Here is a 16,891-nt window from a genome sequence, read left to right on the forward strand (position 1 = left end):
ACTGACACAATTCAGTTCAGGAAGGATCTCAAGACCTGGCTCTTTGACCGGACCGCAATGCCCAGTCGGCCCTGCAGGCACGTCCACAACCCGTAAACTAATCTGAAGACCGAGGACTGGGAGCAGGGACCGAACACGGAATAAGCTCAACAAAACTCACAGAAGAACTTCTGCTCCTGGAGTATTGAACTCCCTGTACCTTGGATATTACTAAAATTGGAAACCATAATAATATACGCTATATATGTGAAATTAGCCTTGAGAAAGCCCCGTTGCAACTCGCCAAGAGGGGGCGAAACACGTGTCGGCTGTCCATGTTCCACAAAAAATAATAAAGATGTTATACTGCAACCAGAAATAGTTCTGTCCTCTGTATGACGACTTGAAAGAACGGATATTATTCCTGATAAGAATTTTTGTGATCTTCAATGGAGTACACACTCATCACTTCTCAAACGTCCACAACTACCCCCCCTCCCACTCCCCCCGCCCTCAAGCGCCTTGAGACCCTCATGGGTGAGTAGTTGCGCTTAACAAGAACTGATTGATTGATTGACTAAATGTTTAATAATTAAGCAGGATTCCCTTTAATACTTGCCCATTTAACTCATTCTATTATTAGGAAGGACGGGCTATGGATAGTTACAGGAATTCAGATTGGCTAAATCCTACAATGTTTCTGCATTAAGAGAGAGCTGAATCAAGTGCATATTGGTCACTGTCCCACCAGGGGACAATCTTGAAATAAATAAACTTCCCCAAATTCCGGTATTAATGATACCATAGTCAATTCTTCTTTTGTGACTGTCAAATGTAAAAGCTCTCTCCCTATCTGAGGTAGACCTCGTGTTACATGACGCGAACCATGGAACTGAGTTAATGTGGCTAATTGCAAAGCAACTGTGGACCAACTTGCAATAGGTTCTGCCGCCAGGGCAGGAATGCTTAAAATCTCATCCTCCAAGTGTGTTAAATTAGACATACAATGAACCAAGATTTACGGGATACGGGGACGGGATATATCAAGTGATTTTTAGTGTAGGAGACTTTGTTCTCAGGAAGCGTACTATTGTAAACATTGACAGTAAACCCATTTGGGGCCTTGATGTTAAGGCCCAGGATCTCAAGAGAAGGAATATCTAATTTTTTGACAGAGCAGTTTAATGAGGTGTTGAGCCAAATTATTAACCAGCCTGAAAGTCTACTGCAGTTCAATGACTCAGCTTTGAAGCGGTAGGACTCGCATCCTAGACCATACAATAGAGTAGTCGCCTGTAGATTCCTGTATCAGGCAGACATGATCGGTGCCATAAATACATTCCACTCGCGTTGTCAGTTTCTCGCCGCTTGTGTGTCCGATGTCCTGCTAGATTGAATCGACTAAAACTTGCCGAACTGCCGCGGCGGCCGCCGCTCGAGTTCGTGCATAATCACGAATCTCTGCCGAACGAGGCATACCTTCAGAACTATTGATTTTCCGCGCATCGGCACCCCATACACTCTTCAGTGTTCCAAATATCAAGGGAGTTTCCTGACATTCCAAGCATAAGCAACAACGACCCCCCAATCCTTGTCCTGAGGAGAACCCTCAACCTAGTTAACGGGTTCGAAACGCGTCAGCGTCCTGCTCCACCCAGATACTGAAATACCAGGGCATAATAGGAATATAATTTACACAAATTCTACACTTCTGCTTAGTTTTGTGTGTTCCTATTCTTTTGCACCATATGTTAAATTGTCATATGTATCTAGTGGTGGTGGAAACAAGTAGGCTAGTGTTTCATTTTGCTTGTCCACTTGTTCATTTTTCATCCAGGATTGGTGCCTCAGTCAAACGTAATTATTTGAGGCATTGCACAGTTGTTTTTTTGTAATAATATTCGTTATATGTATATATTGTTATTGAATGTATTGTATTTGGTTCTTTCAATGTTCTTGTGAACTTCTGTAAATGTGGTGTGTATCCCTTGATGCCAAAAAATCCTTTCAAAAAAACTTTTTCATAAAACATAAGTGATTAATCACAAATGGTTTGTCAGCCTAGCAATTAATTATACTAGGTGTGTATTTGTTTTCATTTATCCAGACTGTCCGGCACTTTGTTTTGTTTCTTCCATAAATACATTCCAAGCAGGATCAGCTATTCTATGGCGTAGGACGCCACATTCCATGATGGAAACGAATATTAAAGAACAGGTTCCTCATTCCCATTAGTGGGTCCATTGGAGGTTGTTAACTTTGCCATTAGTAGTTTTGCGCTTATATCTTATTGGTTAGCTATCCAAGACTTAAACTGGTGCTTTAGTGTAGGAGAGTGAATCTTCTCTATAGACCATATGGCTATCAGCAAGTGAGGCCCTGGCTGGCTGTAGTCCATCAACTTCACTTAAGGTCCTGCCAGGTTGAGTTTGTAAGTGCAGGTCCTTCCTTGCCGTGTCCAGTAGGATCACAGAATATCGTGTTGGTAACAGCTGCCGTGTTTCTGGGGAGGAAATCTGGGTCACATATTTGAATGGAGTTTTGGAGCCATTAATAGGGGATGTTCTTAAGTCCAGGCCCACAAGACCCTCAACAAGCTTGTGGTCTATGCGTTTCTTATAGTTAAAGGGGCTAGAAATCCTAGAGACCCTCCGTGCAGAGAGAATGTCAGAGTGAATGAGAGAACAGCAGCCCTTGGTGCCTAATCCAGTACTTTCCCTTACTACACTGAACAGGAGGAGTAGAGGTAAGACTAGGTCAGGGAAACCTTTGTTGGAACACCCTCTCAGTAGAGGCATTACCTACACTCAGAGATTTCTTATGTAACCCGGATGTCCCATGTACATTGGTTGACCTTAAGGTAGTCATCAATTTATGGAAAGTGGCCCTCCAGTCCGAGAGTCACCACTGCATGCCATATTGGATGGTGAGTTATCTTCTATGATTTCCACCAGTTCAGAAGCAGAAATTTATCTGGCGGCGCGTAGCCAACAAATGGCCCTTTGGCCCTGCTACGGTTTTAGGACACTAATGGTGGTAAGGTGTCAACTTTGTGGTATGTTCGACTTGAGAGTAGCTTGCAGGATCAACCACTGCACGAGGTACTCAAGACTAATAACCTTGCAACATTTGGGTCAGCTCGTAAGCCATTGATTTTAAGGGTTCGATCTCCTCTGTAGAGTTTGTTTATTCATGAGTGGATCACTACCAGTTCGGGTCGAATCGTTGCACACTGGAACACAACTGGAAGGAGGGGATGGAGACAACATAATCAATCTGAGAGTGATCAGGGTTCGCTAACGGCCCAAATCTATTGGTGCAAGGTGGAATGGATTCCACATCCTGGTGTTCAGATAAGGGAAGATCAATCTTACGGTCTGATGCTTAGCTGGTGGCTGGCACGGGAGTCAGGGAGGGGGATCAGTAGTTACGGGTAAAGGTGGCTTGTCTGGTTTTCTGAATCCCTTTGTGGTCTTGGGTGCAGCAGATGTGTCCTTCTACATCTTCTCAACATTAGTAAATGGCTAGACTCCCTCATGAGGATGTTGGTTTTCTTTAGTGTACAGTTATCTGCAGGGTGCTGCAGTGGTTTCCTCACTTGTGGGGGCCATGTGGCACCTCATCTGCCTTTCTCTTCCCCACATAAATGACATTTTGATCTACACTGTCCCCTTCTGGACTAACGATATAGGGCGTGGAGTCCTCGTTTTAGCAAATCCAATAGGTACAAGCAAGAGTGACAGTAGACAAGTTGGGGCAGAGAATTGAATTGAAATGGTATTTATATAGCGCATGGCTACCCGAAGACATCCCAGCGCTTGTAGAAACCTGGGCAGCTGATTAACGGGATTTACGGGAATAGCCACGTCTTGAGAGATCTGCGGAAGGAAAGATGATTGGGTATAGCCCGAAGAGGGAGTGGAAGCGAATTCCATAGTTTTGCGGCATTAAGAGAGAATAGTCGGCCTCCACTTCTGGCTTTTTTAATTTTAGGAACAGATGCCAGGATTAATGATTTAGAACGGAGGGTTCTATTAGGCACATACCCCTGTATGATGTTCTTAAGGATGGGAGGGCCTAGGTTATGGAAGGATTTATGGGCAATGCATAGTGATATAAAATTAATGCGCTCCTGGATAGGAAGCCAATGTAGAGCCTAAAGTGCTGGTCTGGCTGATTGGTTTTTGGGAACATTCAGCAGTAATTGGGCAACCCGATTCTGGGTAGTTTGTAGCCTGGCAATAGTGGCCAGCGGGGACCCCAGGTACAGCGCATTGGCATAGGCCAACCTGGACAGGACAAGGGCCTGTACCAGGATTTTCCTAGCCCCAAACGGTAGGATGGGAAGAATTTTACGGGCAGTTTGAAGGATGCCAAAACAAGTGGCGGCTGTCTTCCTAGCTTGAGATTTGAAGGAAAGGTCCTGGTCCAACCAGACACCCAGGCTTTTAAGCTGGGGTTTAGGAGAAGGGGCAGGACCTAAGATGGTAGGCCAAATATCTTTCCCATTGAGTGGCGAGCGATTGAGTGGAGAACAGACACGTGTTTAAAATAATAACAATAAAGACTTGATAATCCATCTGAAATCCATTAAAGTCAAGATAAATGGATTCAGCAGGAGGAATATGCAACTTCACTTTATCCACAGACAATGAAAATAGCCCCCCATGCTTCCACACTTGAAAGCACTGCTCGAGAATTCTCTAACCAGAGACAACATCGATTAAGAAACCTGATATATAGAGATGGCAAATGTCACAAAATCATATGACCACCATCCATGGTGCCCTCACCATTCCTGGCACCCTCCCCTTCCCTGGCACCCCTCCCCATCCCTGGAGCCCCTCCCCATCCCTGGAGCCCTCCCCATCGCTGGCGCCCCTCCCTGTTGCTGGTGCCCCTCCCCATCGCTGGTGCCCCTCCCCATCGCTCGCGCCCCTCCCCATCGCTCGCGCCCCTCCCCATCACTGGTGCCCCTCCCCATCGCTGGTGCCCCTCCCCATCGCTGGCGCCCTCCTCACCGCTGGCGCTACTCCCATCCCTGGTGCCTCACCACATCCCTGGCACGCCTCCCCATCTCTGGTGCCCTCCCCACTGCTAGCGCTACTCCCATACCTGGTGCTATTCCCATCCCTGGCGCCCTCCCCATCCCTGGCGCCCCTCCCCATCCCTGGCGTCCCTCCCCATCGCTGGCACCCTCCCCATTGCTGATGCCCCTCCCCATCGCTGGCTCCCATCCCCGGCGCCCATCCCCATCGCTGGCCCCATCCCCATCTCTGGCACCCCTCCCCTTCCCTGGCAACCTCCCCATTGCTGGGGCCCTCCACACCGCTGATGCTATTCCCATCCCTGGTGCCATTCCCTTCCCTGGCACCCTACCTATCCCTGGCACCCTTCCCATCCCTGGCACCCTTCCCATCCCTGGTGCCCCTTCCCATCCCTGGTGCCCCTCCCCATCCCTAGTGCCCCTCCCCATCCCTAGTGCCCCTCCCCATACCTGGCGCCCCTCCCCATACCTGGCGCCCCTCCTCATCCCTGGCTCCCCTCCTCATCCCTGGCGCCCCTCCCCATCGCTGGCATCCCTCCCCATCGCTGGCGTCCCTCCCCATCGCTGGCGTCCCTCCCAATCGCTGGTGTCCCTCCCCATTGCTGGAGCCCCTCCCCATTGCTGGCGCCCCTCCCCATTGCTGGTGCCCCTCCCCATCGCTGGCGTCCCTCCCCATCGCTGGTGTCCCTCCCCATTGCTGGTGTCCCTCCCCATTGCTGGCGCCCCTCCCCATTGCTGGTGCCCCTCCCCATCGCTGGCGTCCCTCCCCATCGCTGGCGTCCCTCCCCATCGCTGGTGTCCCTCCCCATCGCTGGTGTCCCTCCCCATTGCTGGTGTCCCTCCCTATTGCTGGCGTCCCTCCCCATTGCTGGCGCCCCTCCCCATCGCTGGCGTCCCTCCCCATCGCTGGCGTCCCTCCCCATCGCTGGTGTCCCTCCCCATTGCTGGTGTCCCTCCCCATTGCTGGCGCCCCTCCCCATTGCTGGTGCCCCTCCCCATCGCTGGCGTCCCTCCCCATCGCTGGCGTCCCTCCCCATCGCTGGTGTCCCTCCCCATTGCTGGTGTCCCTCCCCATTGCTGGTGTCCCTCCCTATTGCTGGCGTCCCTCCCCATTGCTGGCGTCCCTCCCCATTGCTGGCGTCCCTCCCCATTGCTGGCGTCCCTCCCCATTGCTGGTGCCCCTCCCCATTGCTGGTGCCCCTCCCCATTGCTGGTGCCCCTCCCCATTGCTGGCGCCCTCCCCACCGCTAGCGCTACTCCCATCCCTGGCGCCCCACCCCATCCCTGGCGCCCCTCCACATCCCTGGCACCCCTCCCCATCGCTGGTGCCCTCCCCACTGCTGGCGCTACTCCCATACCTGGTGCTATTCCAATCCCTGGCGCCCCTCCGCATCCCTGGCGCCCATCCCTGGCACCTCTCCCCATCGCTGGCACCCTCTCCATTGCTGATGCCCTTCCCCATCGCTGGCTCCCATCCCCGGTGCCCATCCCCATCGCTGGCCCCCATCCCTGGCGCCCCTCCCTGGCAACCTCCCCATTGCTGGGGCCCTCCACACCGCTGATGCTATTCCCATCCCTGGGGCCATTCCCATCCCTGGCACCCTACCTATCCCTGGCACCCTACCTATCCCTGGTACCCTACCTATCCCTGGCAACCTTCCGAGCCCTGGCACCCCTCCCCATCCCTGGCACCCCTCCCCATCCTGGGCGCCCCTCCCCATCCCTGGTGCCCCTCCCCATCCCTGGTGCCACTCCGCCTCCCTGGAGCCCCTCCCCACTGCTGACACCCTCACCACCGCTGGCACCCTCCCCATCGCTGGTGCCCCTCCCCGTCGCTGGCGCCCCTCCCCGTCGCTGGCGCCCCTCCCCATCACTGGCATCCCTCCCCATCACTGGCACCCCTTCCCATCGCTGGCGCTCTCCTCATTGCTGGTGCCCCTCCCCTTCGCTGGCCCCCCTCCCTATCGCTGGCGCCCCTCCCTATCGCTGGCACCCCTCCCTGTCGCTGGTGCCCCTCCCCACTGCTGGCGCTACTCCCATACCTGGTGCTATTCCAATCCCTGGCGCCCCTCCGCATCCCTGGCGCCCATCCCTGGCACCTCTCCCCATCGCTGGCACCCTCCCCATTGCTGATGCCCTTCCCCATCGCTGGCTCCCATCCCCGGTGCCCATCCCCATCGCTGGCCCCCATCCCCATCCCTGGCGCCCCTCCCTGGCAACCTCCCCATTGCTGGGGCCCTCCACACTGCTGATGCTATTCCCATCCCTGGGGCCATTCCCATCCCTGGCACCCTACCTATCCCTGGCACCCTACCTATCCCTGGCACCCTACCTATCCCTGGCACCCTACCTATCCCTGGCAACCTTCCTAGCCCTGGCACCCCTCCCCATCCCTGGCACCCCTCCCCATCCTGGGCGCCCATCCCCATCCCTGGTGCCCCTCCCCATCCCTGGTGCCACTCCGCCTCCCTGGAGCCCCTCCCCACCGCTGACACCCTCCCCACCGCTGGCACCCTCCCCATCGCTGGTGCCCCTCCCCGTCGCTGGCGCCCCTCCCCGTCGCTGGCGCCCCTCCCCATCACTGGCATCCCTCCTCATCACTGGCACCCCTTCCCATCGCTCGCGCTCTCCTCATTGCTGGTGCCCCTCCCCTTTGCTGGCCCCCCTCCCTATCGCTGGCGCCCCTCCCTATCGCTGGCACCCCTCCCTGTCGCTGGTGCCCCTCCCTATCGCTGGCGCCCCTCCCCATCTCTGACACCCCTCCCCATCCCTGGTGCCCCTCCCCGTCGCCTGCGCCCTCCCCATCGCTTGCGCCCTCCCCATTACTGGCGCCCCTCCCCAATACTGGCGCCCCTCCCCAATGCTGGCACCCCTCCCCATCGCTGGCACCCCTCCCCATCACTGGCACCCCTCCCCATCCCTGGCACCCCTCCCCAGCTCAGGTGCCCCTCCTCATCCCTAGTGCCCCTCCTCATCCCTAGTTTCCCTCCCCATCCCTGGAGCCCATCCCCTTCGCTGGCGCCCCTCCCCTTCGCTGGCGCCCCTCCCCGTCGCTGGCGCCCCTCCCCGTCGCTGGCAGCCCTCCCTATCCCCGGCATCCTTCTCCATCCTTGTCACTCTTCACCATCCCTGTCATCTAGCCCTTCTGTCTCCACCTAACCACTGTTACCCTCCCCCTTCCCCTCCCATCCCTCTCGCCACTATTATCCTCCCCATTCATGTCACTCTAATGGTCCCATTTACTCTTCCTATCATCTCTCACCCTCAGGATATCCACATCCCCACCCTTCCCTGTCCCTCTCTCATCCCTCTGCCTCGCTCTCACCCTTGCCATCTTTCATCGTTCCCGTCCCTCACCCTCCCCATCCTTTTGACTCTGCCCCTCACTGAATGAATGAAATGAAATGAAATTAGATTTATAAAGCGCAAGGCTGCCCGGAAGCGTCCCAGCGCTCCCCGTCCCTCTCACCTTTCCGGTCTCTCACTCCGCCCCTCACTCTCACTGTCCCCTTCCCTTTCACGTTTTCACTCCCCCTCCTTCTCGCCCACCCCCACCCTCTCACCCTTTCGATCCTTCCTGTCCCTTTTAACCCTTCACCCCACTCTCACCCTTCCATCCTCCCCCCCTCCTTGTCATTCCCCTCGTCTGTTCCGCCCTGCCCCTCACTCACCCTGCCTCTCACTCTCACCCTCCCTGACCCTTTCATCCTGCCTCACCTTTCATCCTCCCTGTCACTTTCCCCATCCAATCCCTCCCCCTCCCTCTCACCCTTCTCTCCCCTCACCCTCAGTCCCTCTCACCCTCTCCAACCCTCTCACTCCACATTCATCTCCCTCCCTCACTGTCACCCTCACCTTTGCTCTTTGTATGCAACTTGCTGCAACACATTTCACACACCACTGTTAGAGGTCTGCAGCCAGCACTGTTCACACACACCCCTGTTTTTTAAAGTTCAAAAGCGAAGACTAACCATGGTGCCCGTCAAGGCACTTTGGCCTCCTTTGGTACCAAAACCGCCTCTGCCCCGGATGCCATCTGTATACAGATGGTGCAGGCGCACAGCGTTTTCTGGTGCGATAACAGAGGCCTTCCCTCATTTGCATGAGTGGGTTGGTCCATGCAAATGAGGACATCTGTGCCTTCGCCATGTTGCAGACAGATTTGCAGAACCAATGATTCTGTTTGGGAGGCACACTGTGAGTGCCATATATGAAGTAGTGCAAGTCATTGCCCGAGCGCTCCAGAGTGTGCCTAATGCAGGGTGAAGAGTAACCTACTGCCCCAGCCAGTGTAGTGGAAACCTGTCCTTCCCTTCGAAGGGAGGCTGGGTCCGCCACGGGCAGTAAAACGCAGTCTGGTAGCTTCAAACAGCCGGTCTGTCTTTCACTGATGCGCTGTCCCTTTCTCAAGCAGAAGTGAACAATTGATGGATAGAATGCAGAACAATGTCATACATTCATCCCAGTACAGAGATCTGGGCCTAAATCCATCTTTATTTGCTCCTCATACCATTCCAGTTTAAACCCATCCATATGCAAATCAGTCTTGGCACTGCTTCCCATGGGAACAGTCCAGCCCGAACTGCCAGGCCAGGTCCTACCTGGACTAAAAACAAGCATCGTAAGACCAGTTTCAGGGTTTCACTCCTCATCAGCCAGGATAGCTTGGCTCCAATGGCATGGAGAGCACGGGACCCACGTTAGGGCATACCCGTCCCACTCGGGGTGACAAATGCAAAAAGAACAATTGATGGACAGATTGCAGAACTACATCATACCTTCACCCCAGTACAGATATCTGGGCCTAAATCCCTTGTGTTTTTTTGCTCATCATGCCATTCCAGTTTGAACCCAGCCATATGCAAATCAGTCTTGACCCTGTGCCTCGTGAGAACAGTCCAACCGAACAGCCACGCCAGGTCCTCCCTGGAATGGAAACAAGCATCCTAAGACCAGTTTCAGGGTTTCACACCTCATCAGCCAGGATAGCTTGACTCCAGTAGCATGGAGAGCACCGGACTCACGTCTGGGCATACCCGCCCCACTCAGGGTGACAAATAAAAAAAGAACAATTGATGGAGAGAATGCAGAACAATGTCATACATTCACCCCTAAATTCATAGTTTTTTGTACAGCATGCCATCCATCAATTGTGTGTCTTTTGCTTTCTCGCCCTCAGTGCGCTGGTTATGCCCAGACGTGGGTCCCGGGCTAACTATGCCACTGGATTTAAGCTATCCTGGCTGATGAGGGGTGAAGCCCCGAAACCGGCCCTAGGATGCTTGTTTCTGGTCCAGGGAGGACCTGGCTTAGCAGTTCGGGCTGGACTGTTCCCATGAAGCACAGGGTCAAGATATGGCCAGGTGTAAACTGGGGTGGCATGGTGAGCAAAAGAATGATGAATTTAACCCAGATCTCTTGACTGGGGGTGAACGTTGTGATTTGTTCTGCATTCCATCCATCAATTGCGTGTCTTTTGCACAGGTAATAAGGCGCAACATGTTTCTCAGGTTTTTACATAGCACCATTTTCAGAGTAGAGCTGCTTCAAGGTGGTCACTGGGAGACCTAATTACAAGCCCCTTTGTGTCTCTCTTGCGCCACGCAACGTTTTGCAAGAGTGACACAACTACAAAATGAGATTTATGAAGCCACATAAGGCCACCGTGGGTGACCCTGAGAGGCTTCATGAATCTCGAGTAATGCTACTCATAGCAAACGACTGCATTGCATTACTCTGCACTAGGAAGGCGTTTCCATGGGGGTTGCGTGGGTGTCCCACACAACATCCCTGGATTTTAATGCACTCCCAGATTTACGAGAAGCAGTAGACCTGGGAACAGTGGCGTAGCAAGGAGGAATGGTCCACCCTGGGTGGCAAGAGTTTTGGGGGTGGCGTTCTGCCCCCTCCCTTTTACCTGTGGCTGGGGCGGCACACGCAAGAATTGCCAGCACCTCTCCCCACTCTTACATTTGGCCGCTGTGGGCGGCAAACACAGGGGCCACCATGGGCGGCAAAAGGCCTAGCTACGCCACTGCCCAGGAATGCACTAAAAACCTACATCTCTCCAGGTGAGGTGTAACGAGGAGAAATCTCTTTTTTATCCTTGTTTTTCCTCTTTCTATGTGTGCGGCAGAATGAACAAGCATTTGCAATGCAATAGGTCTCGCATTAATTAAGTTTGAGCTATTGGCATTGCTAAATATTGCAACACCAATTGAAACAAAAGTCTATTAATTGTAAGCCAAAAAAGTGTGTATTTATTTTTGTAGCAATGGTGGCATTCTGCGCTTTAGATGAATATGTTTAAAAGTAAAGTGCGCCATACTGCGATGGCTACAATAGTTACTTGTGGATGCGTTAACAATTGATGTGTGCACTGATGGCTGGTGGTGTGTGTGCCTGTAGAAATTGTGCACTGATGGCTGGTGGTGTGTGTGCCTGGTGGAAGTGTGCACTGCCGGCTGGTGGTGTGTGTGCCTGGTGAAAGCGTGCACTGACGGCTGGTGGTGTGTGCCTGGTGAAACCGTGCACTGACGGCTGGTGGTGTGTGTGTGCCAGGTGAAAGCGTGCACTGATGGCTATTGGTGTGTGTGTGCCTGGTGAAAGCGTCCGCTGACGGCTGGTGGTGTGTGCCTGGTGGAAGCATGCACTGACGGCTGGTGGTGTTTGTGCCCGGTGAAAGCGTGCACTGACGACTGATGGTGTCTGTGCCTGGTGAAAGTGTGCACTGACGGTGTGATTGTGTGTATGATTGTGGTTTTGTGGTTGTGTGTATGTTTGTATGTGTGGTTGTGGTTTTGTGGTTGTGTGTGTGGTTGTGATTGTGTGTATGTGTGTATGTGTGTGTGTGGTTGTGTGGTTTGTGTGTGTGGTTGTGTGGTTTGTGTGTGTGGTTGTGTGTGTGTGTGTGTGTGTGTGTTGTGTGTGTGTGTGGTTGTGTGTGTAGTTGTGAGTGTGGTTGTGGTTGTGTGCTGTGTTTCTGGTTGTGTGTGTGGTTGTGTGTGCTTGTGGTTGTGTGCTTGTGGTTGTGTGTGTGGTTGTGTGTGTGGTTGTGTGTGTGTGGCTGTGTGTGTGTGGTTGGGTTTGTGGTTGGGTGTGTGGTTGGGTGTGTGTGGTTGTGTGTGTGTGGTTGTGTGTGGTTGCAGTTGTGTGTGGTTGTGTGTGTGATTGTGTGTGTGGTTGTGTGTGTGTGTTGTGTGTGGTTTTGTGTGGTTTTGTGTGGTTGTGTGTGTGGTTGTGTGTGTTTGGTTGTGTGTGGTTGTGTGGTTGTGTGTGTCTGTGGTGTGTGTGTGTGTGGTTGTGTGTGGTTGTGTGTCTGTGGTTGTGTTTGTGTGCGTGCTTGTGGTTGTGTGTGTTTGTGGTTCTGTGTGGTTGTGTTTGTGTGGGTGTGTGTGTGGTTGGGTGTGGTTGTGGTTGGTTGTGTGTGTAGTTGAGCGTGTGTGTGGTTGTGTGTGTGGGTATATGTGTGGTTGTGGTTTTTATGAGAGAAACGTCAAGAGGAGACACAGGGTAAAGGCAGAGTAGGGAGACCGAGAATGTTAATAGAAGGATGAAGGAGAGGAAACGAGAGAAGGGTAGAAAATACAAAGATAGGGGAGAAAATACAAAGAGCGGGGAGAAAATTCAAAGAGACAGAGATAAAGAAGTAGAACAGACAGATAACAAGGAGTAACGTTGAGGAATGGATTTAAATAGGAAAGGAAAGAGAGAAGCGGGGAAAGAAGAACAAGATAAAGCCAAAGGGGTGGGTGGGAGAATATTACAGGAGGTAGGGTGTGATGAATGGACAGGGAGGACAGAGAGAGACAGGGGGCACGAGAGGGGGAAAAGGACAGCGAAATAAAGAGACATTTGTGAATGTATTGATTATTTAAATACTATGTTAATGCAACAATGACATTTTAATGACTGTCTCTTGTTGGGCACAGTATAAAGATCGATTGCCGTCTCACACTTAAAAAAATAATACAAATACATTTGCAAACTCTAGCTTGACCTCTGCCTGTACTAAAATACTCGAGCGCTCCTTTTAAATCTGGTTGCTGGTAGCAGCTCAAGTTGCAAAGTGGAATGAAGCCTGGCGAAAAAGCATGGCTGTGGGGCGGGCGCTTCTTTGTATTGGACGCAGAGTCTCAGACTCTCATGCAATATTCATTTCCGGCGTCAGATCTAATTCACGCCGACATCTGGGCTGCGGGGACGCGCCCAGCTGCCCCTGACGACCCAGCAAGCCCTGTGCTCAGCCGTTTTTGTGAATGAATGAGTCGCTCTTGCCAGCGAACGCATCATAGAGCCGTTCTTGCCAGCTCGCCGATCATAGAGCGACGAGCACGACACGGACGTGGTCCACTGATCCGCCGCAGCATCAGCCGAGTACAATGCCGGGGTCACACAGGAGCTGCCAGTTCTGCACACAGACTCTTTCACAAGCCGCCACTTCAAAGCCAGGTTGTCGCTTTTTAATTGAAAAGGTTATGGTTCCCCATGGCGCTTCTCTGTTGAGTGAATGGGGAGAAAAGGGAAGAGGAAGACAGAATGAAAGAAAAAAAAACACACTTCTGGATATCGGGTAGAAGAAAAGCAAAGCGTACACCAATCGAGTTTCCAAAAATACACTGCAAATGAAATTCGATTTCCACAATGCCAACGTCTAGAAACGTGAAGAAATACATATATTGTGTGAAATAATATTTGTATGCGTCTGTTTTTTATTTTGTTTTTCTTTTCTTTACAAATATATACGTTCCTGAAGCTAGCAATTAAGAGGCTAGCATAATTGCTACACTGGGAACTGTTGCAGTTTGAAAAGTGACTTGTATCGGAGACTAAAACAACAACATTTAAAGCTGGGAAGAAAAGTCGAAAATCTCCTTTGAGGTATAGGTCACAGGGTTAAGACAGATTAACATTCCCTTATCGTTGCTCTCCTCGCTGCCAGAAAACACAGGGATTTCACCCACAAAAGTAAAACAAGTTAAGGCACAATAACTTCAAATGGATGTTGATTCAAAAGCGCAGTGCAGTGTTTTTGAAGAATAACCGGCAATTTGAAGATACTAGTATTAGAAATTGTTACATGCCTTTTATGTTTCGAACTTTCTGTTAATTTGAAGTTAGAGGTTTGACAGAAATAGCTACATTCAGGAAATAGCTAGTTAAAGTGGGCATTTGAATTGTATCAGTGCATCTTAATACGTACGATTTTGGAGAAGAAATAGGCAGAAATGCCTATTCGACTTTTTGACATGAGTGGTGCGCGCGTGGTGTGCACGTGCGTCACCGCAAGTGCTACCTTGCCGGCGGTCAGCATGCTATAAGACGCATGCACGCGCGCGCTCTTGTGCGCGTTCTAGCAAGCTGATCGCCAGCAAAGTAGCATTTCTCAAAGCCCCACTAAAGGTCTCGGCCGAGAACAGCGCATGCGCTGGATCAGGCCGAGACCTAAAATGGGGAAAAAGCGGGGATTGTTTTTTGTGTGCTGGGAGGTGTCCCTTTCTGTAAAAAACAATCATGCTTACAACGCAGGCACTCTTGCACCATGATGCAAAGGTGCCTGCATTAGCACCAGGCAGCCAAAAGGGTGCCAGCGCAGGGCAAAAGGACAGGAATGCATTGTATCCTTCTAAATCCCAGCGCTGGGATCCCTGCGGGTAGGTATGTGCTTTATTAATCCCTAAGCATAAATATGGTACATTCCTGCCCTTTTCTTGTTACGCAATGTGGCAAGGTGACTTGGTAAATATGGCCCTATGTGTCTGTGGAAGACGCAATGCTGCTGAGAATGAATGAATGGATGAGAAGCAACTTAAAGTTGACAAAAGTGACCTCAGAAGTTATCCCGGCGGACACGGTATCATGAATGTGATATGTACAGTACTTTAATTTATCACCCAACTTCTGTTTTCAGAAGTGAAAATTATAATTTATTTACGGATATATTTTCTGTTTTACAGATAAGCGCTTCACTGCCTATTCTAAAGAGTTCTGCCTGGAGCCGGAAGCACCGCCTGCGCAGGTCGTGAACAAGGAAGACACAGGGGATGACCTTAAAGTGCCATGTCTGGACCCGGAATTCCCGCCTACCCAGGGGGTGAACAAGGAAGACACAGCGGAGCACCTTCACTCTTCAGGAAAAGATGATCGATATTTATAGCATTTTTTACCATAATTTATTTTTAAAGGCTATATTTTATGTAATATTTAAATAATAAATTATGTTTTATTTGTATGTCATGAATATATGTTTTATTCTATCAGGTACTGTATTTGAGGATTCTTCCAAACCCCCCTAGCCCCTCATTCCTGAATCTATCAGAAAAACTAGTATGTGAAATAAATCAGTCTGCATTTATTTCGCGTCTGACTCGAGCCCAGTGCCAGGCTCAGACTTTTGGATCGGATCCCAAATAGAGCCTGCAGCACGTGCACCCCAGGTGCCGCCACGTTCTCTCCCCTGGGCACCTGAGCGAACACAGGGGCATATTATCAAGGGCCATATCGCCGCTTTAGCAGGACTTTTTCCTGCTAAAGCGGCCATATTTTTATCACCCTATTAGCAAGCTGTCGCTAACTGCAGTTAGCGACAGCTTTTAGGCGATAGCGAGTGGTTTGGGGCCCGCTTTGCATGTCAGCGATATTTTTCGCTAATGACATGCAAAGTGGGCGTACCCAAACTGTTAGCGACTTAAAGCAGTCGCTAACATCGCTATCGCCTATTATTAACACAGGTGTAGCGATAATAAAAATTGCGCTCAGCGCGAATATCGCCAAAAACTAACGCCTGCTCAGACCACTTATTAACCTGTATATCCAATGGGAGTTGGATATTCAGGTTTAGACCCTATTGGCGTTAATGCCTGAATATCGCTGGATAACCCGGCGATATTCACGAATTTCGCCGCTATCGCCGGATATTTTATCACTTTAGAGATAAACGTTGCTAATAGCACGCTATCTCTGCGATAAAATCCGGCGATGCGCGGCAATAAAAAAATATCGCTAAGCTCATTTAGCGATTAATATCGCTAGTTGTTGATAATATGCCCCACAGTCTGCTCTTCTGCTGGAACTCAAAAACTGTTTAATGTCAGTCACAGGTGTTCAGCCACATCTAAAATCGGGCTCTTTTTGTTGAATCTGAAAAACCACCAGTTAGCATAAAATAAGCAGGCTGCCTTCTCCAACTTTGTACAAAAATAGTGTTAGATATATCTAAAGTGATAGTTATTTTTGTTGACTAGAGTGCATTAAACAAATGAAAGAACTAAACAAAGTGTGCTGTTCCGTGCGATGTGGGAGATGTGCACCCAGAGGTTGAGCCCGAATTATACAATGTTCCACAGGGAAACTGCGCTCAAATCCCAGCGTCTTCACTAGGCAAGTCTTTTCCTTCACAGTGCCTCATTTTCCTTGAGCAGTTAAGAACAGCCTAAAGTATCTTAGTTCAGGATGTGCTCTGTATAAAAGTCTCTCTCTTCTGTGTGGTTTAATTGGAAGTAATGTTGTTCCACATTTAACGCCTATATGGCCTGTATATACAGTGCACATAAACTGATGCCACTTAATGCACTGGTGTAGTAGAATGGATTACAAATGCTCAAGAAATACAGTTCTAAATGACATTTATTGCACAATGCCACGCCAAATGTCGTCATGACCCTAACAAAATTACAGAAGACCAACAATACAGAGAAAGTCATCTTAAAAAGGAAATATAACAATAAATGCCTTGTACTATAAACAGAAGGAAAAGCTATTTAAATAATGAAGGAATAAGGGGGGAGATGAAGGGAAGGGAGGGAAGAAGGAAGGAAGGGAAAAAAGCAGATCTCATAAATGGATAAAGAATAAAAACTTGAGGCA

General features: G+C 50.7%; 1 protein-coding gene across 1 annotated transcript in view; it reads left to right on the top strand.

Annotated features, from left to right (window-relative positions):
• The window catches only part of LOC147666698 (uncharacterized), a 271,906-nt gene extending 256,700 nt beyond the window's left edge, over positions 1-15,206 (top strand). Inside the window, exon 11 of the mRNA XM_086948957.1 lies at positions 14,983-15,206. Within this exon, the coding sequence (XP_086805083.1) occupies positions 14,983-15,182 (200 nt within the window). The 3' untranslated portion in view covers positions 15,183-15,206. The remainder of the gene's footprint in view (positions 1-14,982) is intronic.
• Positions 15,207-16,891: the final 1,685 nt, after the last annotated feature.

Source organism: Lissotriton vulgaris, unplaced genomic scaffold (assembly GCF_964263255.1).
Source record: "Lissotriton vulgaris unplaced genomic scaffold, aLisVul1.2 SCAFFOLD_784, whole genome shotgun sequence".
NCBI lineage: Eukaryota > Metazoa > Chordata > Amphibia > Caudata > Salamandridae > Lissotriton > Lissotriton vulgaris.